The sequence below is a fragment of the Monodon monoceros genome, unplaced genomic scaffold, assembly GCF_005190385.1.
Source record: "Monodon monoceros isolate NGI ecotype Baffin Bay Population unplaced genomic scaffold, NGI_Narwhal_1 Super_Scaffold_12, whole genome shotgun sequence".
NCBI lineage: Eukaryota > Metazoa > Chordata > Mammalia > Artiodactyla > Monodontidae > Monodon > Monodon monoceros.
The window spans coordinates 155,334,358-155,361,588 of NW_021703768.1; the positions used below are offsets into that span (position 1 = coordinate 155,334,358).

Consider the following 27,231-nt stretch of genomic DNA (forward strand, 5'->3'; position numbering starts at 1 on the left):
TCTCTGGAGTGAGAGCTATTATGGTGGGAAAGACCAAGTGGAAGCACTAGAACTGCTTCTACCTAGAAAAATAGTAAACCAAAAGCAGTACTGCACCCCTGAAGGGATTGCAGAGAATGGTACCACCATCAAAGATTTGAAAGTTGCAGGGATGGTGATTTCCACCACACCTCCACGATTCGACTCGCCTATTTATTCTGTGCAGAAAAGAGATGGATCTTGGATAATGACAGTAGATTATTGTACGCTTAACTGGTTAGTGACTGTACTTGCAACTGCTGTACCAGATGTGGTTTCATTGCTTGAGCAAATTAACAAACCCCTAGTACCTTGTATGCAGCTACTGATCTGGCAAATAATCTTTTTCTCCATCTCTGTTAGTAAAGACCACCAGAAGCCGTTTGATCTCAGCTGGCAAGGTCAGCAGTACATGTTCACTGTTCTACTTTAGAGTTATATCAACTCTCCAGCCCTATGTCATAATTTAGTTTGTAGGCTTGCCTTTCCTTCCATAAGACATCACACTACTCCATTACATTGATGACACTGTTATGATTGAACCTAATGAGCAAGAAGTAGCAACCGCTCTAGGCTTATTAGTAATACATTTTTGTGTCAGAGGGTGAGAAATAAATCCAACAAAAATCCCGGGAACTTCCACCTCAGTGAAATTTCTAGAGGTCCAGTGGTGTGGAGCAAGTCGAGATATCCCTTCTATGTGAAGGATATGTTGTTGCATCTGGCCTCTCCTATTACCAAGAAAGAGGCACAACCCCTAGTGAACCTGTATTTTTTCTTGGCCATGCCATGCAGCTTGCAGAATCTTAGTTCCCCAACCAGGGATTCAACCCAGGACCATGGTAGTGAAAGCACTGAGTCCTCACCACTGGACCGACAGAGAATTCCCCTCTAGTGAACCTCTTTGGATTTTAGAATCAACATAGTCCTCATTTGGGTGTGTTACTCTGGTCCCTTTACCAAGTGACCCAAAGCTGCTAGTTGTGAATGGAGCCCAGAACAAGAGAACATTCTGCAACAGATACAGCCTGCCATGCAACCTGTTCTGCTACTTAGGTTATGTGATCCAGCAGATCCAATGGTACTGGTGTCACTGGCAGATAGATATGCAGTCTGGGTTCTTTGGCAGACCTCTATATGTGGATCAGAGCATAAACCCAAAACGGAGCAAAGCCCTGCCGCCCTCTGTGGATAACTACTCTCCTTTTGAGAAGCAGCTTTTGGCTTTCGATTGGTCCTTAGTAGACAGAATGCTTAACCATGGAAAACCATACAATGCGAGCTGCCCATCGTGAACTGGGTGTTATCTGACCCACTATACCATAAAGTTGGGTGTATACAGCAGCACTCCATCATCAGACAGAAGTGGCGTATATGATATTAGCCCTGGGAAGGCCCTGAAGTCACCAGAAATTTACATGAAGTGGTGGCCCAAATACCCATGGCCCCTACTCCTGGTACACTGCCTTCTCTTTCCCAGCCTGTAAGTATGGCCTCATGGGGAGTTCCCTGCCATCACTTGACAGAGAAAGAGAAGACTTGAGCCTGATTTACAGATGATTCCTCACAATATTCAGGCATCATGCAGAAGCAGACAGCTACAGCATTATAGCCCCTCTCTGAGACATCCCTATAGGACATTGGTGAAGAGAAATCCTTCCAGTGAGCAGAAATTTGGGCAGTGCACCTGGTTTTTCACTTCGCTTAGAAGGAAAAATTGCCAGTTGTATTATTATATGCTGATCATGGGCTGTGGCCAAAGAGTTGGCTGGATGGTCGGGGACTTGGAAGGAACATGATTGGAAAATTGGTGACAAGGAAGTCTGGGGAAGAGGTATGTAGATAGACCGCTCTGAATGGATGAAAAACATGAAGATATTTGTGTCCCATGTGAATGCTCACCAAAGAGTGATCTCAGCAGGGAAGGATTTTAATAATCAGGTGGATACCATGACCAGTTATGTGGATGTCAGTCAACCTCTTTCACCAGCCACTTTTGTCATCGCCCAATGGGCTCAGCAACATGGACTTTCATTCATCAAGGTTGACGTGATTAGAGCCACTGCTGAGTGCCTAATCTGTCAGCAGCAGGGACTAACACTAAGTCCTTGATATTACCTCATTCTCTAGGGTGATTAGCCAGTAACTGTGTGGACTGTTACCACTTCCATCAGGGAAGGGGCAGTGTTTTGTTCTTACTGGAATAGACACTTACTTTAGAAACAGATTTGCCTTCCCTTAATGCTATGCTTTTGCCACAACTACCATCAATGGGCTTACGGAATGCCTTATCCACCATTATGGTATTCTACATAACATTTCTTCTGTTCAAGGAACTCACTTCACAGAAAAAGAAGTGTAGCAATGGGCCCATGCACATGACATTTACTGATCTTACCATATTCCCCATTATGCCGAAGCAGTTGATTTGATAGAATTAGTGGAATGGCTTTTTAAAGACACAGTGACAGTGCCAGCTATGTGACAGCACCTTGCGGGGCCAGGGCAAGGTTCTCCAGAAGACTGTATATGCTCTGAATCAGTGTCCATTATATGTGCTGTTTCTTCCATAGCCAGGATTCACAGGCCTAGGAGTCAAGGTGTGAAATGGAAGTGGCGCCACTTACTATTACCCCTAGTGACCCACTAGCAAAATTTTGGCTTCTTGTCCTCAAGACCTTATGCTCTGCTGGCCTAGAGGTCTTAGTTCCTGTGGGAAGAACAATTTGACCAGGAGATGTAACAACAATTCCATTAAGCTGGAAGTTAAAATTGTCACTTGGCCTCTTTGGGTTCCTCATGCCTCTGAATCAATAGGAAAAGAAGGGAGTTGCTGTGCTGGCTGAGGTGTTTGATCCTGACCGCCAAGGGGAAATTGAACTACTATTCCACAACGGAAGTAAGAAAGAGTGTCTTAGTTCAGGCTACTATACTAGAGTACCGTAGACGGGATGGATTAAACAATAAACATTTATTTCTCACAGTTCTGGAGGCTATAAGTCTGAGATCAGTGTATCAGCATGGTTGGGGTCTTGGTGAGGACCCTCTTCCTGATTATGTCCTCACATGGTCTTCCTTGGTGCATGCATTCAGAAAGAGAAATCCCGTGTCTCTTCCCCTTTTGTAAGGGCATTAACCCCATCATGATGGCTCCATTCTCATGACCTAATCTAATCCATATTACCTACAAAAGGCCTCACCTCCAAATACCAGCATACTGAGTATTAGTGTAAGCAGATGGATTAGGGGGTCTTTGGAGAAAGCGAACCAGGAATGGCTTTCTTGACATAAGAGAACCCAATTTGGCCTAAGACATTTTGTGACCTAAACCTGGCTGCAATGCTTGCCCTTGAACAGGTCTCAGTAATTAACAATCATAAGGGGAAAGAAGAAATGCAGGAACAGAGAAAAGGCAGTCAAACAACAGTACAGTGATAAAGCAGAGTCCTAGCTCCTCCTCAAGGGATATACATAATAATATATCTTTGAGTTCTGCAGGAGCTAAGGCTCCCACCCAGGTGAAGGATGGAATGATGATGTTGACCCTCCAGACTTCAACTAAAGCTCTGACTCTGTTGACCTTTACCCAATTCTCTGCTGAATTCTCTCTCAAGCTCCTTCATAAATGTGCACGTACCCTTAGATTCAAATTTCCCCAATTTTGCTGTTTGGGAAAATACTGCTTTGGGAAAGAGCCCCAGTATTCTCCTTATTTGTTGCAAGTAATAATAAATCCTTCCTTCTCCCATGCCTTGGCTTGGTTGTATCTTTTGGCTCAACACCTACCAAAAGGTGAACCCAGTTTTCAGGTAACATTAGGATTTTAACCTGTGTACTTTGGGGGGACACATTCAGCCCATAGCAAAGAGTATGCCTGGAATCCCTTGGGGCATCTCTCAGTATTAACGTGTCCTGTGGTTAAAGTCAGTGGAAGATACAACAGCTCAAACCGGACAGGACTACTAATGGCCCAGGAATGGAAGTTTGGGTCACTCCACCAGGTAAAGAATTAAAACAAGCTGAAGTGCCTAATGAAGGCAAAGGGAATGCTGAATGGGTAGTAGAAGAAGGTGATTATAAATACCAGCTACAACTACATGACCAGTTACAGAGCCAAGGACTATAACTGTCATCAGTATTTGTTTCTTATTTTGTTATAAGTATGTGTGTGTGTTTGTGTGTGTGTATCTCTATATATTTATATAAAGCAAATATATTTGTTTTCTTCTCTATCTTTCTTATCATCTTATCATATAAGATAAGATATATTGGCTTTACATAACAGTATTTAAGTATTGCTAACATTACATCATAGTATTTAAGTTATGGAATATCAAGGGGAAGAGTAAACATAACCCAAAGACTTTGTATCCTCTTCTGGAGAACAGCTTAGGGCGATTTTCCTCATATGTAAGATGGTTGTATCAGGTGGAAGTGTGACCTTGTTATTGTCTTTACTTGGAGATGTAGTATGATTTAATGAGATGTGTATGGGTGCCTAGTTGACAAGGAGTAGAAATGTGATAGTTACTTTTATATGTTGGGGACGTAGGAATAAATTGGGAGACTGGGCTTGACAAATACACACTGCTATGCAATAGATAACTAATAAGGACCTACTGTATAGCGCAGGGAACTCTTCTCGATATCTGTAATGGCCCATATGGGAAAAGAATCTAAAAAAGAGTGGACATATGTATATATATAACTGACACACTTCACTGTACAGCAGAAACGAATGCAATATTGTAAATCAACTATACTCTAATAAAATTTAATTAAAAAATAATAAAAGAAATACACACAATATTAAGTGGGGGTAATAAAATTGGTCATTATGACTTATCATAGACTTCTTATAGAATGCAATTTTACAATCTTTGAAGCAGTTTATTAGTGTCAATGACATTGGGAAATAACACTTGTCCTATTGTTACCAGGCTATTGTCCCAGAATGAGACCCTTGTCTGATTTTTATGTGTCAATTTGGCTGGACCACAGTACCCAGATATTTGGTCAAACATTCTGGGTGTTTTTGTGAAGGTATTTTTTAAGGTAAGATTACCACTTAAATCAGTAGACTTGGTGTCTAATGCAAGTTTGTGTGCCTGACACATTGTGAGGCCAAACAAACTGAAACACTGGAGTTTGGAGCAGAGAAAGTTTCATTGCATGACCAAGCAAGGAGAACACGTGGCTCATGCCCAAAAAATCCAAACTCCCTGATGATTTTCAGGGGAGTGTTTTTATAGGCAAAACTTAGGGTGAGGGCTGCAGGGTGTATGACTTTCTTCTTACTGGTTGGTGGTGAGGTAACGGTGGTATTCCAGGAATCCTGTGCTCAGCGTGCAGTTATCATCCTCCACCTGGGTGGGGGCCTTAGCACCTGTAGAAGAAGAACTCAAAGATAATTGTTATGGATATCTCTTTAGGAGGAACCAGGACCCTGCTTTATTGAGGCACTATTGTTTCCTGACTGCTCCTCCTTTCTGCATTCCGTACAAACAAGAAACAGGGGACAAGGAAAGGCTTTTGTACTTGGAAAGTTCCCACAGAGTCCTGCTCAGTTTCAGACTGTGTAAAGCAGATTACGTACCATAATGTGGATGAATCTCATCCAGTCAGTTGAAGGCCTTTTTAGAAAAAAACAACCTCCCGGAAGATGAGGGAATTCTGCCAGCAAGCATTTAGACCTGAACTGCAGCTATACCCTGGGCCTCCAGCTGGCAGCCTACTCTGCACATATTGGACTTGCCAAACCTCCACAATCACATAAGCTAATTCTTTAAAATAAATCTTTGTCTATGTACCAGTTAAAAGTGGTTACCTCAAAGGAGCAAGTCTAAAAGACAGGGAAACTCATTTAGAGGCCCTCATTCCCTCTCCCTTTCTTCTCTCCCTCCCTTCCTCCCTTTGTCGTTACACCTCTCCCTCTCTCTCCCTCTTTTTTTCCTTTCCCTCTCTCCTTCTTGCTCTCTCCGTCTTTTTTTAACTCTCTCTCATTAGCCTTTCTGTACTATTTTATATGTTAAACATGTGCAGTTATTTCTTGCATTACAATTTCATTAAAATATTTAAAGATTTGCTCAGTAAACATTAGAAATTAGATTACTCAAGAGAACAAGAGGTTTTTTTTTTAAGTACTTGAGGGTCACTCAATTATTAAGTGATATGCAAGTTATACAACATTCTTATCTATTTATTAAGGCATGTCCCCATGTACCTTAGGATATTCTTAATGTGAGTCATTATAGACACTTGTCTGCCCTTAGAAATACTAAAATTGCATTCTTTGAGATGATCCACCCACCAAAAAAAAACCCCAACCCCCAAAGCAACTCTCCCTCCAAACCAAATTCTGTCTCCTTTGAAGAAATAGTTCCCAAAGTCAGTGTTTGAAATTTGTTCTGACTCCAGAGGCTCTTCATACCTTTCTCTTTTCCTGTTCTCTCTGTAAACCAGTGGACCTATAGTTTAGTCTGTATCTCCAATGAATACATCGTTTACTTCCCAGCTGCCTTTCACCACAACCTTCACTGTTTTTAGAACACCCTTAGGTTTAAACATTTCTCACTCTGTTGCAAATGAAGTCAGTTCCTTTGGGAAGATATTTGGAGCTCTCTGTTCTGTGGTTTGCTTTTTTCTCTGTTCTCTCGTATGATTCTCCCCCTGGGCAAAATTTCTGAGCAGTGACTCTGGTGCTGGAGGTGGGAACAATGTCAGGCTTCTCTCCGAGTGACACACTTGCATTAGGAGCTGAGTGCTCGTTGGAGTGGTGGGCAACAGTCTCAGAACTTTTCTTGCCTCTCTTGGCATGGAAACTTGTTCCGTGAGCTGGGTAAGGGGTGATCAGGGCTCCAGTATTGGAGTATTCTCAAGGTAGAGCCTCCATCCCAGGAGTGTTGGTTGTGAAGAAGAAGGGAACCCCTACCTTTCAGCCACACTCCCCTGGAACTTATCCTTAGCAAGAAGAGGCCAAGGGCAGGATGAGAAATGTTGACTTCTGCCTTTCCCAGGAGGACAGTCCTCTGACTGGGAGGAAGGGTGAGAAGGAGCTCTGTGTTCTTGACTGTAACAGTATGGAGTAAAGTTTCCATCTCACTGAGCTGGGAGAGGGGATGAGCATGGATTTTGGTTCAAATAATGTTTCAACTATTTTTACTGAATTTTAGTAAATTTTCTTGAATAACTTTTAAAATTTACTATATGCCCTTAGGACCATTTGCAGAGACTTACATTTAAAATATAGTAATTTTCAGTAGTTGACTGGTCTGCAGAGCTTTTCACACTGTTGGGCTAGAAGTGGAACTCTCACCTGGGTGCCACTTTAATTTGTTCTCAGGAGTACCCAGAGCCTGCTGGAGCCAGGACATGCTGATTATATGTGAGTTCAGAATTAAACCACCATTTCCTGTTGTGGTTATGTATGTGGGAAAGGATGGTGTAGGGAGAGTCTTCCAAATGTTTATCAGACCCAGAGCATGGCAGGTGACTCACACATGTGCATTGTCTCCTCCCTCCCTCCCTTCCTCCCTCCCTCCCCCCCCTTCTTCCCTCTTCCCACTCACACATTCACAACAACCTATCCAGCCACACCAGCTCATGGCAATCCTACCTCACCCTGTCACCCAAGTCCAGCCTTGTCATCCCACACACCACTTCTATGTTGGCCATAGTGAGAATGATCAAGTGGAAGAGGCTCCAGTGAGGATCCTATCCTTGGACTCCAGGAGAGGCCTCAGTTGGCTGAGCCCCTCATTGTCCATCCTGAGCCTCTCCCACTCCTGGCTGGGTGGGGTTGTGGACAGGGTTACAGGTCCCAGGGATTCTTCTATGGTTGTGGCCCAACATACTGGCTGCTACCAGAGCAAAGGGGGACCTGGGTTCCCCATGTCCCAGCGCGGAGACATATATGGAGATAAGGGTCCTTGAGTGATCAGGAATGGAGCATGTAGTCTCTTTGAACTCAGATATTCTTCTACCCTGGACACCTTAGAGGGTGGGCAGGGACCAAACCTCCTTCATTCATTTCTGTCCAGATAATCCACTGAGTCCTAGATCATCTTTCAGTTTCAGATCATCTCCCCTCACAGACAGGGACAGCCCTTAGCACTCTCCTCAGAGACTTCCATCTCCTGTTCAGCTCTCTCTCTATAAATAATTTTTGTGACAGAAATGTGTCAGAGCTGTTTGGTGTGGTAGAGAAAGAATGTGTCCAAGGTCAGAAGGTGGAGGTATAAGCTCCTTCCCCTTCCAAGTGTGTGGCCCTGGACACCAAATAAGGTCACACAATACCCTCAATGTCCATTCATGTCATCACAAATTTCCTTATTTTTAATGGCTGAATAGTATTCCTATATATATAATATATTATATATCTCATTTTCCTTTCTTAAATAAAGTATTTTATTGAAGTGTAGTTGATGTACAATATTATGTTAGGTTCAGCCATACAACATAGTGATTCAACAATCAAATACAGTATGAAACGATCACCACAAGTCCAATAACCACCTGTCACCATGCAAAATTATTACAGTATTATCATATATATTCCTCATGTTGTACATTACATAACTATGACTTATTTATTTTATAACTGGAAATTTTTATCTCTCAATCCCCTTCACCTATTTTGCCCAACCCCTACCCCCTTCCCCTCTGGTAACCACCAGTTTTCTCTATCTATAAGTCTGTTTTGTTTTGTTTGTTTCATTTTAAGTGAGATTCTATGGTATTTGCTTTTCTCTGTCTTACTTATTTCACTTAGCATACCCTGTAGGTCCAACCATGTTTTTACAAATGGCAATATTTCATTTTTTTTATGACTGAGTAGTATTCCATTGTATATCTATGTACCACATCTTCTTTATCCATTCATCTATTGATGGACATTTAAGTTGCTTTCATATCTTCGCTATTATAAATAATGCTATTATGAACATTGAGATGTATGTGTCTTTTCAAATTAGTGTCTTAGTTTTCTTTGAGTAAATACCCAGAAGTGGAATTGCTGGATTGTATCATAGTTCTATTTTTAATTTTTTGAGGAACTTCTATACTGTTTTTCACAGTGGCTGTACCAGTTTACCTTCCCACCAACACTGCATGAGGGTTCCCTTTTCTCCAAATCTTCATCAACACTTTTTATTTGTTGTCTTTTTGATGATAGCCATTCTGACAGGTGTGAGGTGATATCTCAATGTGGTTTTGATTTGTATTTACCTGATAATGAGTGATATGGATCATCTTGTCATGTATGTTGGCCATCTGTATGTTTTCTTTGGAGAAATGTCTATTTAGTTCCTCTGCCCATTATTTTTTTTTTGGCCATGCTGCACAGTTTACAGGATCTCAGTTCCCCAACCAGGGATTGAACCTGGACCACAGCAGTGAAAGCCCAGAATCCTAACCGCTAGCCTCTGCCCATTTTATAATTGAGTTATTTGTTTTTTGATATTAAGTTGCATACCACATTTTCTTTATCCATTCATCCATCCATGGACACTTAGGTTGTTTTCATGTCTTGCTATTGTGAATAATGCTGCAGTGAATATGGGGGTGCACATATCTCTTTGACACACTGATTTCATTTCCTTCAGCTATATACCCAGAAGTGGAATTGCTGGATCATATGGTAGTTATCTTTTTAATTTTTTGAGGAACCTCCATTCTGTTCTTCAGAGTAGCTCTACCAATTTATATTTCCAGATAGAGCAATTTCATACAGGAATGAGTGTGTCCCTGGGGGAGCAGTGCTTGCTGCTTGAATGGGCACCAGAAAGGACAGAACTGGAGGGATCTGGAGAGGGGGACTGGAGCACAGAGAGTGGGGAAACCCGGGGGTTATGTACCTGTTATGCATTGAGTTGTGTCCTCCAAGAAAGATATATTGAAGTCCTAACCCTTGATACCTTAGAATGTACTCTCATTTGGAAATAGGGTCATTTCTGATGTTACTAGTTTAGTTAAGATGAGATCATACTTGAATAGGGTGGACCCCAATCCAGTATGACTTGTGTCCTTATAAGAAGAGAAGAGGGACATACACAGGAAGAACTCCATGTGAGGATGAAGGCAAAGACTGGAGTGATGTATCTACAAACCAAGGATTGCTGCAGCCACCAGATGCCAAGACAGACTCTTTCTCAGAGCCTCTAGAGGGAACCAACCCTGTTGATACCATGGTTTCAGACTTCTAGTCTCCACAGCTTGAGAGAATACATTTTTGTTGTTTAAGCCACCAAGTTGTTGGAACTTTGTTATGGCAGCCTTAGGAAACTAAGACAGTTACCTTCATAGTTTGAACCCAAGATGCCTTCCTGCCTCTTGCCTTCACACACCCACCACCCAGTCCAAACTGATCCATTCATAGCCCCCACATAGACCTTTTAGTTTTGACATCTAGACCTACTCCACCATCTGGAAAACTTCCACATCTCCAACCTAACTCTCTTTCAAGTCCAGTTCAAGTCCCCAGCCCACTTCAGCTCCTTGCATGTTTATGATGAAAGCCAGAAAGCACTTTCTCGCCCTGTGAATTAGTCAGTGGGGAAAAGTGCTTTGAAGCCAGTAGTGAGAAACAGCAGGGGTGACATTTTCTCTTTTACTCATCTCCTCTCATGTCCTCACAACAGCTGGATCCAGAGTCTCGGCTTCCATTGAGGAACAGTCTCAGGGAAGAAGACTGATATTGGGGCCCAGACTCCAGCCCGGACCTGCACTGTAACCTTGGTCTCCTAGGGTCTCCTTGCAGGGCTGCTGCAAGTGTCACAAGATAGGGCACTATGCCCTGCACATCAGGCCCTGCAGCCCTGCTCCTTTCCACCAGATGCTCTGCCGTACATCCTTACTTTGACTCGCTCACTTCTCAGATGAACAAATGTGGGCCTTGGGATGAAACCTCGCTCCTAGCCCCCAAGCTGTGGCTTTTGATAAATTCCGTCTCTACCTCTTGAACTAAAGAAAAAAGCTGGGACTCAGGGATGGGATCTTCATGGTTGGTCCAGTGGTTTCTTCACACATGACAACTGCCTCTTTATTTTCCCTGCAGGTCCCGGGAAGTGGGACTTCCACAGACCAAGGGCCCATGGCCCCATCTGAATCTCACTTATTCCAAGCCTCAGACTCAGACCACTCCTGCACATCTGTGTTCCTGGCTTATGAGCTCCATGGCAAATGATGGGTGAGAGCACTGTGGCAGCAACTGAAGCTAAACCTTCTTCAGACCTAGTCTTGCAGGTGCTGTTCTAGCTGCTTTGAACTCAGGTGCTCTGGCTCCAGAGTCCAGGTAAGAAAACTGTAAGCTTTTATATTTTCCTTATGCTCAGGATCTTACAAAGGGCATAATAGATATTGGTGGGTCCACCAGGGTCCCAAAGATGAGGGGGAGCTGCATAGTTGGTCACCCTTCTCTAGGGTGGACACTGCCTATGCTCAGCCTGACTCTATCACCTCTGGGCCCTTACCTGGCTCCTTAAACTTTGACCCAAGTCATTTTTCACCCATTTTACATGTTCAGGAAGAGTGGGACTTTGATGAGTTGGACAGCTGCCAGGTATATAAATGGGTACCATAAAGAGAGACTGAGTATGTTTGTAGAGCTCTTATTTCCTCCTCCACCTTCACATGACACAGATCTGTCTTTGAAAGAAGTGCAAACACCATCTGTCTCTTGTTACAGGTAGCAGAGGCCTTGGATACTCTAAGACCCTGTTCTCCTGGAGACAAGCTGCCAGGGATTGTGCAAGTGGTGGGCGGTCCCAGGTCAGGACTGGACAACTTGACACCCTCACATCTCTTTGATAGGGGTCTACCCACATGTTATCAGGGATAGATAGCAATAAAACCCCTGCCTGAGATGATAGTCAGTGATTCCCCTACCCTGGCTTTCCTCCTCCCTGTCTTTCTCTTTAGGTTGAGAAGATTGGATGTGACACCCTGTCTCAAAAGACTCCCTTCTGAAGAAAATCCTTTCTCAGCAGCCTGGAGGATCAGTCCTTTTCAACATGCCCATGCTGAAGAATGCGCTTGTTCAGTTGTATGCATTTGCCCTTGTTTTTCAGCTAGTTCCATTCCTGGTCTCTATCCTGCATCTTGAGATTTTAGAGGGTAGAAACAGTATCTTCTACTTTTGTTCAAGTCAGATGCTATGACATGGAACCTTCATGGTCTTTAGACAGCAGTGTGAATAGCAAGTTGGAGATGACAGTGTGTTATCCTGTGTATCAGCCAGGAGAGGTTAGGTGCTGCTGGAGTAACAAGCAACCCCAAGATGCTGGAAGCTACAACATCAAAGATGTATTCCTTGCTCATGCTAACTGAGTCAGTTGCATTTCCTCTCCATGTCATTTTAACCTGGGACACAGACTGATGAAGAAGATCCCATTTAAAGAATTGCTGGTTGTCGTGATGGAGAGAAAAGAGAGCATGGTGATTAACACCACTGGACTGTGCAATTAAAAATGGTTAAGAAGGGGCTTCCCTGGTTGTGCAGTGGTTGAGAGTCTGCCTGCCGATGCAGGGGACACGGGTTCGTGCCCCAGTCCGGGAAGATCCCACATGCCGCGGAGTGGCTAGGCCGGTGAGCCATGGCCGCTGAGCCTGCGCGTCCGGAACCTGTGCTCCGCAATGGGAGAGGCCGCAACAGTGAGAGGCCCGCGTACCGCAAAAAAAAAAAAATTGCTAAGAAGGTAAATTTTGTAATGTGTATTTTACTACAACAAAATATGAGAGAGAGAGAGAGAGAGAATGGAAAACTATTACACACTAGCAAGTCATATGACCTGCCATCAATGAGACAGGGGAGTATAATCTACCCCAGGGAGGGTCCGTGAATCTCTGGAAATATTAGTATTGTCTCCCAGACCCTACTTGGATTGCAAGAGCAAGCTTTTGGCTATCTATTCCTCTCAGAACTGGGGAAGTGGGGCAGCTGCAAGGTAGAGTGAGCCTTCTCTGGCTCTCCTGATGTTGATGGCAATTAGTGGTGGGGACGATGGGCATTAGAGGAAATCAGAAGACCTAGATAGCTCTCTTTCAGCATCAGCCAAGTTTTGTATCTTCTCTGAGCCTCAGATTCCTCATCTGAAAAAGAGGAGCTTGGACTCGACGAGTGCTAAGTCTGGTGTTGGCTGGAGCTGACTGCAACTATGTGAAGAGCCAAGATCTGTCAGGGGAGTGACTCATGGTTTGCCCTGAGATAGCAGAGTACAATGTGAAATAGCAGGTACTCTTGTCCAGGCCCTCACCAGCACATGACCCTAAAGTCTCCACCTGTTTTCATATCTTGGCTTACTTTTCCCCCAGCTTGGTATTCCCTCTTCTTTATTCTCTGCTTCTTCAAAATCTGTTTGTATCCCTCCTTAGAGAAATTCTACTCTCCCATGGCAGGGAGAGCGTCTCACAGTTTTCTGGTTCACGCACTCATGTCTTATCTTCCCAACTGTCTATAACCTTCTTGAAGTTTACATCTAAGTTCTGTACTCCTTTTCTTAAGCTCCTCCTACCCTGCTTCTTCCCCACCTCCTACCATATCTTTCACAGAGCTGGACTCAATTGCAGTTTTCTAAGCACCAACTATGGTTTGCATACATTACCTCATTTGGTTCTTATAACATTATCCTAAGGAAGATATTATTTCCCTCATGATAACATCCAACTCATAGCTCTTTGGTCAATCCAGTGAAATGTAAAATATTTAGTGCCATGTTTGGTATGTAGTGAATGATCAATAAGTAGCAGCTTCTGCTATTATTGTCACTACACTGATGAAAACGCTGAGGTTTGGAAAGGCCAAATCATGAGCACCTATTGCACAGTTAGGGGCTGAGTTTGAATTCAGATTCTTTTGATTCCAAAATCCAGTGACTTTATTTCTGTTCTAGCCCTCCTGGGGATATGTTGGATTGACATTCCCCACTCTGTGCAAGGTAGTATGACCATGAATCCTTGCTTCGGCAAAAGGTGACATTTGTCGCACTCTGCTGCCCCCATGAAGCGTGGACATTCAGTTCTCAGAATCAAAGGAGAAAGCACTAGTGATGGGCTCACTGTAGGGCTCAAGTAACATGAACACTGATGTCTGTGTGTTTATTGTTTCAGGAAGCTTTTCCATCCCCTCAACAATGGCAGTCTCTCCTGTCATTATTGCCACAGGGCACACACTAAACCATTCACAGCTCTGGTTCTCCACAGTTTACAAAGCACTTTGTCAGACATGTGGTGTCTCTTCGCTCTGCCCAAGCCTCCTGCAAAGGGTGTGCTTCTCCCTGCACAGTGCCGCTGCGTGCTGCTGCCTGGCCAGGTGAGGGGGTGTGTCTCAGGCTATGATCAGGGAGTGAGGCTAAGAACAGGCCCCTGCCTCTGCCTCTCAGGGCCTGGGCCACACGCTGTGTCCCTCTGTATCCACCTCATGGCATACCGCTGTATGCTGGCCTGGATCAGTCTCTCCTGGAGGTGGGAGATGGGAGCCCCTCTCTCTTAGAAACTTCCAAGCTGGAAGTCCATAGTGACAGGTGAAGCTTCACATGTGCAAGTCCCTGGGGCTGGGGGGAACTCAGTGGCTCTGATTAACAGTGGTGTGAATGCAGATCTCAAGTTGCTCCCAAGAGCAGTTTTGGTGGGAAGAGAGAGGTTACAGAGCTTCCATGGATGGGTACCCATGTGGGTGCAGCCAGCAGGAAGGATTGTATTTGGGTACTGGCTATGGGGAGCATAAACTGGAGGCCCTAGAGACAGATTGTTTGACTCCACAATGATACCCCTTCTGATGGAGCTTCCCCTTACAGATGGGTGCCTGGTATTGTCTTCCCCTGTTAGATTGTAGCTGGTGCTCACTATGGACATGGCTGTCCTCACCTTAATCTTCCAGGCTGGAAGCGCTGACAGGCTACATGGGCACCCACTTCCCAGTTTGAGTAACTGGCCAGCATGGGGATTATTGCTGCTCAACTAAGTCTGAGCTCATGTCAGAAATGTGGGGCCGAAGGGGAGGCGGAGGGAGTGGGGCTGAGGGTGAAGAGGGCACCACAGAGTGGGTGTGGAAACCAAGAAGGGGACAGATATGTGCTAGTCTCCTTTGGTGCTGGAGAGAAGCTCTTTGATCTTCTTCCCTCATAAAGAGGTAAACCTCAACAGAAATTAGAACTGTGGTCTGGTGAGCTAGCTTGGGACTGTGTATGTCCCAGTTAAGAGGCCAGAAACATTAGTAGGAGATGGAACAATTTAAGATGACTCTGGTTTCTGGAGTGGCTGACTGGCTGGATTACAGTACCACTGCCTACAATGGGAGAGGGAATAGGAGAATAAACAGGTTTGAGAAGCCAAGTTGAACTTAGCTGGAGTGGTGTTGAATTTCAGTTCCCCATCAATATCCTGGTTGAGATGGAGACACCAGAATGGCACTCTGGAGAGGGAGAGTTCTGGACCTGAGGAAAAGGTGACCTTGAGTCCTCTTCAGTGGGTGGGGTGGGGGGTGGTTCTTCAGTTATTATTTATTAAAGTTTGCTTTGGACACACCTCAAAGCTCATTGGAAACCTGTAGAAAACACCATGTTTGAGAGGGGCTCCCCTGGGGAAAGGCTGAGTTTTTTGAGCCTAATGTGTGTGTTTGTGTGATGTTACTTTTTTTCTAGCTTATAGATGTCAAACCCAGCTGAGAGCAACCTTACCCCAAAGAACAGTTGAGAGGACTGACACTCCTCCCCCCCCTCACCACTTCTACTGAGGAAGCTGTGTTTCAACCAGGGCTCCATAATCTGATTGCAGGGTTGTTGCCAGGAATTCTCTGGTGATGGTCTTCTGTATGCTGAGGCCCATGAGTTTCACAGTAACTCCGTCATAAATGTACAGGGAAATGCTCTAAATGATTAAGCTGCTCCTTTACCTGCCCTTGGCTTTAACTGTAAGCAGATACCACCCATATGGAAATGGTGGGGGGAGGGGATGGGAGGGCCTGGTGTGCTTCATGAGATCTCCAGAGTGGCCTGAGATCTATGTGAAGGGTGGATAAAACATGTGTTGGGACCACTGTAGAAGGTTCTGGGGATCCAAGCTGTGTCTGCCAGGAGCATGCAGCAGTAGGACGGGTGATGGGGGCAGCTGTGGTCTTGGGGTTGGTTTGGAGTCAGTAGCCTTGTTGTTGAGTCCTACCTCTGCCCCTTCACAGCTTCAGTGAGCTCTGGAGGCCCCAAGCTGGTGCACATAGGGCAGACGGGACATGATATCTTGGATTTGATACCCCCACCCAGCTGCCTTGCTCTTTGAGCTCAGATGGAACCCCGGGAAGAATACACCTTTGAGAAGTTGCTGAGTGGGAATTAGGGTTAGGGGCAAAGAGGAGAGGCAGCACTTGGGACCTGTGTACCTCTCCCCACTTGCTCTGCCTAGAGAGAGAAACAAAAACAAAATCCAGTGTTCCACCCTCCTACCTACCCCACCCCAAGTAAGGATGATCCTGAGGCTCTCTCCTCCACCCAGTCACATTGGCCATTGCCTGGGTGTGGGGCTAAGTACAGATAAGCCTTCCGTTCATCCTTTCCCATCGGAACTCTGGAAACTCCCTTCCTCCTCCCAGCCTCTCTCTTTCCAAGAAGGAAAAAGTAAAGTTGTGTATCACACCTCACACCTCCTAGAGTTCATCAGTGGAAAGGAGTCTGTATTGCCTGAGGCCCGACACATGCTATTTAATACCCATGTCGCTAATCTTATGCTAACAATTAGCTTTTTTTAAACATAGCAAACAATCAGCAATCATCTAAATATCCGTACTTGGGTTTAACAAATTACATTTCCCCAAATGCATTAATTGTAAAATGAACAAAACACTTCTACGTGTTGAATTAGTCACAGCCTGATGTGTCAGCTGCCTGTGAAACAATTTAATCCTTTTAGTGCACTGAGAAGGTATGCACAGCTTTATAGGATTGCAAAGTCCACCATTGTGGGGACACCAGCACTGCTTCTAACTGCTCTGATGCCAGGAATTGATGGATAATTGTTTACCTTTTCTTCCTTTTTGCCCTACTCTTTCTTAGGGTTTGCCTCCCTCAGGTCTCAGGAATATCACTATTCTTACTCCTCCCCATCATGCTGTAATCTTACCAGAACTTTAAAGCAGAAATGGTATCCTTCCAGCCACGTCCTTGGTCTGGGTAACTGAGCAGGTAGCTCTCATTGGGTCCTGACATACATATGTAGTTCCAGGTGATTCAAAACTACCTCTCTTAAGTGATCTCCATTAAACATGTCAGTAAGACTTTAAAGTCCACACTGTTCTCATAATTTTTTTGTTTTGTCTTGTTTTGTTTTGTTTTGTTTTGCGGTATGAGGGCCTCCTACTGTTGTGGCCTCTCCCGTTGTGGAGCACAGGCTCCGGACGCGCAGGCTCAGCGGCCATGGCTCACGGGCCCAGCCCCTCCGTGGCATGTGGGATCTTCCCAGACCGGGGCACGAACCCGTGTCCCCTGCATCGGCAGGCGGACTCTTAACCACTGCACCACCAGGGAAGCCCTCTTGTTTTGTTTTTACAATGTAGTCTTTCCCCAGTTGTGTTCTCTTGGTGTTGACTTGGCCAGTGCTGTGTATCTAAGAGCCTGATCAATGTGGTATGGAGACTTGACCTGCTAGCAGAGTTAAACACCCTGGAATCCTCCTCAGTATTCTGTTATAATCAGTGGGCCATGGAGGATCCAATTTCCAGGATGTGTAGGAGTCAAAGATAAATAAACCTGGACTAGCTAAAGTGGTAAGGACAGATTTTAATCAGTAATATACAATTTCAGTAGGGAAAAGAGTCCAGCATGAATTGAACTCAACTTTGATTTGTACAGGGGTGACAGGAGGTTTTAAAGAGAGAATGAGGGACTAGGGCTGGGGAATTGAGGGGTCCAGGGGCTTGAGCAAGGACAGGGAAGTGAAAAATTACAAAAATAGTGAAGAGGGGATTGGTCCATGTGAAGCCCATCTGCGTTAGCTAACTGGTGCTTATAGAAGTTAGGTTCCTGCCCTCCCACACAGGTTGGGAAACAGGTGCTGGCTGGAGCAGTCAATTCTTCTGGCAGCCTTGAGTTTTCTCAGTAGGGATTTTTAAGTTGGGTTCATCCTAGGGTTGTGATCTTGAGCCGTTAGAAACTATATTGGGGTTTTGTGCAAGTCTTTAAAGGCCAGGGTGCGGTCCAGTGGAGAAGAGGGCATTGAATCTAGGTGAATGAGCTTTCCTTTAGGAACTTGGCTCCTTCTTCCCTGTGGAACACACTCTTGAACCCCCTCCTCCTGGTTCATCTTGTTTTATCTGCTTCTATTTGGTACATTTAGAGTTAGATCCTAATCTTTTCCCCTCCTCCTGCTTATACAGAAAATGACGTGTGCAGATTTTCCTCAACTTACAAGGGGTAAGTTCCAATAAACCCACTGTAGGCTGAAAATGTCATAAGTAGAACATGCATTTAATACATCTGACCTACCAAACACCATAGCTTAGCCCAACCTACCTTAAAAGTTCTCAGAACACTGGGACTTCCCTGATGGTCCAGTGGTTAAGAATCCACCTTCCAATGCAGGGGACACGTGTTCGACCCCTGGTGGGGGAACGAAGATCTCACATGCCATGGGGCACCTAAGCCTGTGTGCCACAACTACTGAGCCCATGCCACAACTAGAAAGAAGTCCACGTGCTGCAAGGAAGAGTCCATGCACTGCAAAGAAAGATCCCACGTGCCACAACAAATATACCATGTGCTTCAACTAAGACCTGATGCAGCCAAATAAATAAATATTAAAAAAAAGATGTGATATATATATATATATACATTTATATACAATGGCATACTACTCAGCCATAAAAAAAGAATAAAATTTTAAAAAAAGTTCTCAGAATACTAATATTAGCTTAAAGTTGGGTAAAATCAAAGAACACAAGATCTATTTTATAATAAAGTGTTGAATATCTCTTGTAATTTATTAAATATAGCACTGAAAGTGAAAAACAGAATGGTTGTATGGGTATAGAATGGTTCTAAGTGTATTGGTTGTTTACTTTCATGACTGCATGGCTGACTAGGAGCTATGGCTCACTGCCACTGCCCAGCATCATGAGAGAGTATAGTACCACATATTGCTAGCCCAGGAAAAGATCAAAACTCAAAGTATGGTTTCTACTGAATGCATATTGCTTTTGCACCATTGTGAAGTCAAAAAACCATGAGTCAAACCATTGTAAGTCTGTACTTAGCAGAAGAAGCAAAAACCCATTTCCCGTGAACACTTCCTGTATCGGCTTTCTGTGGCTGCTGTAACAAATGACCATTCAGCTGTGGCTCAAAACAACTTAAATTTATTCCCTCACAGTTCTGGAGGCCAGCAGCCTGAAATCAGTTTCACTGGACTGAAATCCAAGTGTTGGTAGGGTCACAACCCCCCCAGAGGCTCTGGGGGAGAATCCATCTCTTGCCTCTTCCAGCTTCTCCTGACTGCTGGCATCCCTTGGCTTGAGGCTGCATCCCTCCAATCTCTGCCTTCACAAACACATCACCTTCTCCTCTTTTCTGTGTCAAATCTCTTCCTGCCTGTATCTTATAAGGACACTTGTGATGGCAATTAGGGTTCACCCACATAACCCAGGATCCCAATGCAGGATCCTTAACTTGATCACATTTGCAAAGTCTTTGCTATCTAAGGTAACATTCTAAGGTTCCAGGGATTAGGAACTAATATCTTTGGGGCCCGTTATCCAGGCTATTACCCTTCCCTACTTGGTAAACTGGATAGAAATGAAACATATTATCTTCCACTGGCTGAACTTTTTTCTTTGAGGGTCACTGTGAACTCATAGTCTTTCAGAGTCTTGCTTATATATTAATATTTGCTGCTCAGATTGTCATATCATGGCCAATAGGTTGGCTCCTTGGTCCTTCATATGTGACACTGACATTTGTGAGAAAATTTCTGCTTTCTGGACTACAGAAGTAATCCCAGGGCTGTTAACTTTCCTTTCTGACACACAGAATGGCTGCCTTCATGGACTCCTGCTTCCTCTGGGTCAAGCCAGCATTAGATTCAAATGCCTGGGCACTGTGAAGGGGTATGAATCAGGGGTGTGCGAAGCATGCTGCTGGGGCCAAGGGGCCACTTTCAGGAGTGTCAAAGATGGAAAAGATGCAACTTTTTAAGGTTCTACCTTCCCACTGGTTTTTCTACTGTCACATGCAATGTCACTAACACCTTACTTTTCTCGTTGCGTGAGGTCTCATCAACACTGCAGCCTTCTCTGAGCCAATGTCAGCAGTGGTCTTTGGCAGGGGCCCTTGCAGAATGGCTCTTTGGCCCCTAGCTTTCTCCATTATGATAAGGCACCCCTCTCCCTGGAAAGAAAGTGAGAGCACTTCAGCAGACCTCCTCTTCCCTGACTGTAGGCTCCGAATTCTCTGTCTCTGGCCCTAGTTAGCAGAATAAGGAAATATTGCCACTGACATATCCCCCTTTTATGTTATCATAAGGAGCAGCTTCTTCTTCACCAATGCAGCCTCTCTATTCAGTGAGCAAGGACTGAAAGGTAGCAGATGGTCCTAAGGTGTCCTGGTAAGCTGTGAATCACAGAGAGGGGATACTACCATGACGTGAGGGTGCAGACAGCCTGGTGACATCTGTGTGACAGGGTCCAGCTCTGTTGACTGCTCGCTTGGGAGCCTGCTCACACTGGCTGCAGATGCTGCCCTCCTTGGGTGCTGTGTGGCTGGGCAGCCTATTCAGATCTGAAGGTCTCAGTCCAGGTTATAGTATAGACTATGGTTTCTTTCTTTTTTTTTTTTTTTTGCGGTACACGGGCCTCTCACTGTTGTGGCCTCTCCTGTTGCAGAGCACAGGCTCTGGACACGCAGGCTCAGCGGCCATGGCTCACAGGCCCAGTCACTCCACGGCATGTGGGATCCTCCGGGACTGGAGGATGGACCTGCGTCCCCTGCATCGGCAGGCGGACTCTCAACCACTGCGCCACCAGGGAAGCCCCTAGACTATGGTTTCTAAACTACTGGCTCTGACCTGTTACTGAGTCATAAAGTCAATACAGTGGGTCTTGACTAGCTTTTACAAATAGTAATTATTGTCACTGTACAAACATGTAAACATCCCTCACTGTCAAGCTCTGTCTGAAGTGCTCTACATGTATTTCCTCATTTAATCTTCATGTCCACCCTATGAGTAGGGCTATTATTATTTCCAGTTTTCACAAGGGGAAACTAAGGCACAGAGCCCTTAAGTCACAGAGTTAATACCTGGCAGAACTGGGATATTTATTTATTTATATTGAAATATATTTGACATATAATATTTTGTAAATTTAAGAGTTACAACATTTTAGTTCTATACATTGATATGATTTCCATTGTAAGGATAATTAGCACCTCTATCACATTACATAATTATCCTTTCTTTTAAGTAGTTGGAATAATTAAGTCCTAGTCTCTTAGCAAGTTTGATGATTGTAATACAATATTGTTGTCTATATTCACTGTATTGTGCATTGTATCTCTAGGGCTTATTTACTACTTGTTGTAAGTTATAGCCTTAAACAACATTTGTCCTGTCTCTTCACCCCCCCCCACACACCTGGTAACTATCATTTTATTCTCTGTTTTTACAAGTTAGGATTTAAAAATTTTTACATATGAGTGATATCATACAGTATTTGTCTTTCTCTGTCTGACTTATCTCACTTAGCATAATGTGCTCAAGGTCCATCCATGTTGTTTTTGCAAATGGCAGGATGTCCTCCTTTCTCACAGCTGAATAATATTCCATTATGTATATATAATATGTATATAATATCCATTATATATATAATATTTCATTACATGTTTTATATATATATATATATGTATATGTATAAAACATCTCCTTTATCCATTCATCTGTTGATAGGCATTTAGATTGTTTCCATATCTTAGCTTTTGTAAATAATGCTGCAATAAACATGGGAGTGTACATATATATTTGATATCCTGTTTTCATTTCCTTTGGGTATACATCCAGAAGTGGAATTGCTGGGTCACATATGGTAGATCTATTTTTAATTTTTTGAAGACCCTTCATATTGTTTTCCATAGTGGTTAAACTAATTTACATTCCCACTAACAGTTTATAAGGGTTCCCTTTTCTCCATGTCCTTGACAACATATCTCTTGTCTTCTTGATGATAGCCATTCTAATAAGTGTTAGGTGGTATCTCATTGTGGTTTTGATTTGCATTTCCCTGATGTTTAGTGATGTTGAGCATATTTTCATGTGCCTGTGGCGATTTGGATGTCTTCTTAGGAAAAATGTCTATTTAGTTCTTCTGTCCATTTTTTAACTGGATTTTTTGGATTCTGAGTTGTATGAGTTCTTTATATATTTTGGATATTAACCCCTTATCCAATATATGGTTTGCAAAATTTTTCTCCAATTCTGTAGGTTATCTTTTTATTTTGTAAGTGGTTTTTGTTTGTTTGTTTGCTTTTTGCTTTGCAAAAGCTCTTAAGTTTTATGTAGTCCCAATTGCTGATTTTTGCTTTTTTGTGTGTGTTTTTGGTGTCATATCCTAAAAAATCATTACCAAAACCACTGTCCAGGAGTGGTTTTTCTTTCCCTAACCTTTCTTCTTGGAGTTTTATTAGTATCAGGTTTTATGTTTAAGTTTTTCATTCATTTTGAGTTAATTTTTGTGAGTAATTTTGTGGGGTCCAATTTTATTGCTCTGCACGTGTTTGTCCAGTTTTCCCAACATTTGTTAAAGAGACTATCCTCTCCCTATTGGATGCTTTTAGCTTCCTTGTTGAGTATTAGTTGACTGTATAAACAGGAGTTTAATTCTGGGCCCTCTATTATGTTCCATTGGTCTATGTGTCTATTTTTGTGCCAGTACCATACTGTTTTTGTTACTGTGGCTCTGTAGTATAGTTTGAAATCAGAAAGTGTAATACCTTTGGCTTTCTTCTTTTTTCTCAGGATTGCTTTTGATATTTGGAGTCTTTTGTGGTTCCATACAAATTTTAGGATTGTTTTTTCTATTTCTGTGAGAAATGTCATTGGTTTTTTGATGGAGATTGCATTGAATCTATAGATGGATTTGGGTAGTATGGACATTTTAACAATATTAATTCTTCTGATCTATGAACACAGGATGTCTTTCCATTTGTTTGCATCTTATTTGATTTCTTTCAGCAAGTCTTATGGTTTTCATGTACAGATATTTCACTTCCTTGGTTAAACTTATTTTGAAGTATTTTATTGTTTTTATGTTACTGTGAACAGAATAGTTTTCTTTATTTCTTTTTCAGCTATTTCATCCTTAGTGTATAGAAATGCAATTGATTTCTGTTTGTCATGTCAATTTTGTATCCTTCAACTTCAGAAGTAGAATTTGAACCCAATTGGGCTGTCCCTAGAGTCTGTGATCATAATTGCCATACTTTCTGTCCATCAGTATAGAAAAAACAAAACAAAGCAAAGCAAAACAAAACAAAAGAGGAAATAGAATAGAGAATATTAAATTGCTTGTACTAAGGATTAAGTATTATTTTATGAAACTTATTCAAGTTGTGTTTTCACTGAACTGAAGCTGGGTCTGCTCACCTAACATGGAGCAAAGCCAATCTACTGACATCTGGTTGTGGTGAAGGAAAGTACAGCGTTTATTGTAGGGTGCCAAGCAAGGAGAATGGGCAGCTCATGCTCAAAAGACCCAAACTCCTCAATGGCTTTTAGGGAAGAGTTTTTAAACACAGTGTGAGGGAGAGTGTCACAGGGTGCATGATCAGTTTGTTCACAATTTTCTGATTGGCTGATGGTTAGATAACAGTGTGATGTTTTGCATATCACAATCATCAACTTTCTGGTTAACTTTTTCCAACTGGTGGGGGTTTTAGTATCTCTAAAACAACTCAAGGATATGGCTCTGGATATTATCTATAGCCCTTGAGGAGGAACTAACAATCCTTGACTTTGTTTTTTGGCTAAACTATTATTATTTTGTCTTGCTTGACTGGTTAACTTTTCTGATTAAATTTGCTCTTTGGAACTCAGGAAGGTCTCAGAGGCTAGAAGTATTTTACAAACAAGAGGTGGAGGACATAGGGATTCTGTCCTTGGGAAGGGCCCATGGGGTCTTGCTTGATTTCGGTGTGTGTATGTATTGGGTTGCAATGTGAAATCTATTTCTTAAAATTGGTCATGATCAAAGAGTTTGAAAAGTTCTTACTGGCCCAGAAGATATTCTGTCTGATGTGAATTTACAAATATCTGGTTCAGCCCATTGCAGACTGAGTTTATAATTTAACTCCCAGGTAGCAATGACAAACAGTAATATAATGGAACACAACATCATAAGCTATGCTACATGCTAACAGCTATGATTTATTGAGGCCTACTGAATGCTAAGCACTTTGATCACATCTTCATAAGGTCTAAATGAAAATGGAAGGCTGAGATGAGAGTGAAATAAGGGGCTAACATCATCTGAACCCCAGGACCTGCGTCTTATGGGGCTGTTCTCACCAAGCTCGAGATTTCTCTCCAGAAATAATTTGATGTCTTAAAACTCTCTTGGAATTTCCTGGAAATTGACTTGACAGAAAAAGTTGGCCATAAAGTAGGTCATCTTAGTGGATAGTCCCTAAAATGTCAGCATACTCAAATATGTCTTTATCTACTTACTCCCTTCCTCCTCTTCGTGTTTCTGGGAATCCCTACCAGCCTTAGGAGAGAAGGTCTGGCATTTTTCACTATCCTCCAGGATAATGGCTTATTTTCTCCAAATTCACTGGCTCTCTACATCTTTATATCATTTACATTCAGCAAGTTAGTTTATCTCTGTGAGACTCATGTTTGCATATCTTACAATGGAAATAATAATAAGGTTTACCCTACAGTGTTTCTATGAGTATTTAATGAGTATATATATAATCTATGTACAGGATTCCAGCTAACAAAAATAAACTTCCCTGGAGAAAGATAAGCACTCAAAAATATTAGCTGTTAACAAGACACAGGATCTCTGGTGCCTGACCCAGTACCCTGAACATACATATGTTATTAAGTACATTGTAGATTTATTGATATAATTCCTACTCCTACCATTTTGCTTTCCCACTAACAATTGAATGAGAGTTCCTGTTGTTCTACATCTTTGTCAGCATTTGATGTTGTCAGTATTTTGGATTTTAGCCATTCTAATAGGTGTGTAGTGGCATAACATTGTTGTTTTAATTTGCATTTCTCTAATGACTTATGATGCTGAATATACTTTCATATGTTTGTTTCTCATCTGCATAACTTTTGTGAGATTTCTGTTCAGATCTATTGCCCATTTTTTAAAACATCTTTATTGGAGTATAATTGCTTTACAATGGTGTGTTAGTTTCTGCTTTATAACAAAGTGAATCAGTTATACATATACATATGTTCCCATATCTCTTCCCTCTTGCATCTCCCGCCCTCCCACCCTCCTTATCCCACCCCTCCAGGCGGTCACAAATAACTGAGCTGATCTCCCTGTGCTATGCAGTTTCTTCCCACTAGCTATCTAGTTTACGTTTGGTAGTGTATATATGTCCATGCCACTGTCTCACTTTGTCACAGCTTACCCGTCCCCCTCCCCATATCCTCAAGTCCATGCTCTAGTAGGTCTGTGTCTTTATTCCCATCTTACCCCTAGGTACTTCATGACCTTTTTTTTTTTTTCTTAGATACCATATATATGTGTTAGCATACGGTATTTGTTTTTCTCTTTCTGACTTACTTCACTCTGTATGACAGACTCTAGGTCCATCCAACTCACTACAAATAACTCAATTTCATTTCTTTTTATGGCTGAGTAATATTCCATTGGATATAGTGTCACATCTTCTTTATCCATTCATCTGTTGATGGACACTTAGGTTGCTTCCATGTCCTGGCTATTGTAAATAGAGCTGCAATGAACATTTTGGTACATGACTCTTTTTGAATTAACGTTTTCTCAGGGTATATGCCCAGTAGTGGGATTGCTGGGTCATATGATAGTTCTATTTGTAGTTTTTTAAGGAACCTCCATACTGTTCTCCATAGCAACTGTATCAATTTACATTCCCACCAACAGTGCAAGAGTGTTCCCTTTTCTCCACACCCTCTCCACCATTTATTGCTTCTAGAATTTTTGATGATGGCCATTCTGACTGGTGTGAGGTGATACCTCATTGTAGTTTTGATTTGCATTTCTCTAATGATTAATGATGTTGAGCATTCTTTCATGTGTTTATTGGCAATCTGTATATCTTCCTTGGAGAAATGTCTATTTAGGTCTTCTGCCCATGTTTGGATTGGGTTGTTTGGTTTTTGTTATTGAGCTGCATGAGCTGCTTGTAAATTTTGGAGATTAATCCTTTGTCAGTTGCTTCATTTGCAAATATCTTCTCCCATTCTGAGGGTTGTCTTTTGGTCTCGTTTATGGTTTCCTTTGCTGTGCAAAAGCTTTGAAGTTTCATTGGTCCCATTTGTTTATTTTTGTTTTTATTTCCATTTCTCTAGGAGGTAGGTCAAAAAGGATCTTGCTGTGATTTATATCATAGAGCGTTCTGCCTATGCTTTCCTCTAAGAGTTTGATACAGTCTGGCCTTACATTTAGGTCTTTAATCCATTTTGAGCTTATTTTTGTGTATGGTGTTAGGGAGTGTTCTAATTTCATACTTTTACATGTACCTGTCCAGTTTTCCAGCACCACTTATTGAAGAGGCTGTCTTTTCTCCACTGTATATTCCTGCTTCCTTTATCAAAGATAAGGTAACCATATGTGCGTGGGTTTGTCTCTGGGCTTTCTATCCTCTTCCATTGATCTATCTCTCTGTGTTTGTGCCAGTACCATACTGTCTTGATTACTGTAGCTTTGTAGTATAGTCTGAAGTCAGGGAACGTGATTTCTCCAGCTCAATTTTTCGTTCTCAAGATTGCTTTGGCTATTCGGGGTCTTTTGTGTTTCCATACAAATTGTGAAATTTTTTGTTCTAGTTCTGTGAAAAATGCCAGTGGTAGTTTGATAGGGATTGCATTGAATCCGTAGATTGCTTTGGGTAGTAGAGTCATTTTCACAATGTTGATTCTTCCAATCCAAGAACATGGTATATCTCTCCATCTGTTTGTAACATCTTTTATTTCTTTCATCAGTGTCTTATAATTTTCTGCATACAGGTTTTTTGTCTCCTTAGG

At 42.6% G+C, this 27,231-nt stretch overlaps 1 protein-coding gene across 1 annotated transcript in view; it reads left to right on the plus strand.

Moving 5' to 3' along the window:
- Positions 1-14,087: 14,087 nt before the first annotated feature.
- Positions 14,088-27,231, plus strand: part of LYPD8 (LY6/PLAUR domain containing 8) — a 45,384-nt gene continuing 32,240 nt past the window's right edge. The window contains exon 1 of the mRNA XM_029219091.1: positions 14,088-14,323. Coding sequence (XP_029074924.1) covers positions 14,088-14,323 — 236 coding nt within the window. The remainder of the gene's footprint in view (positions 14,324-27,231) is intronic.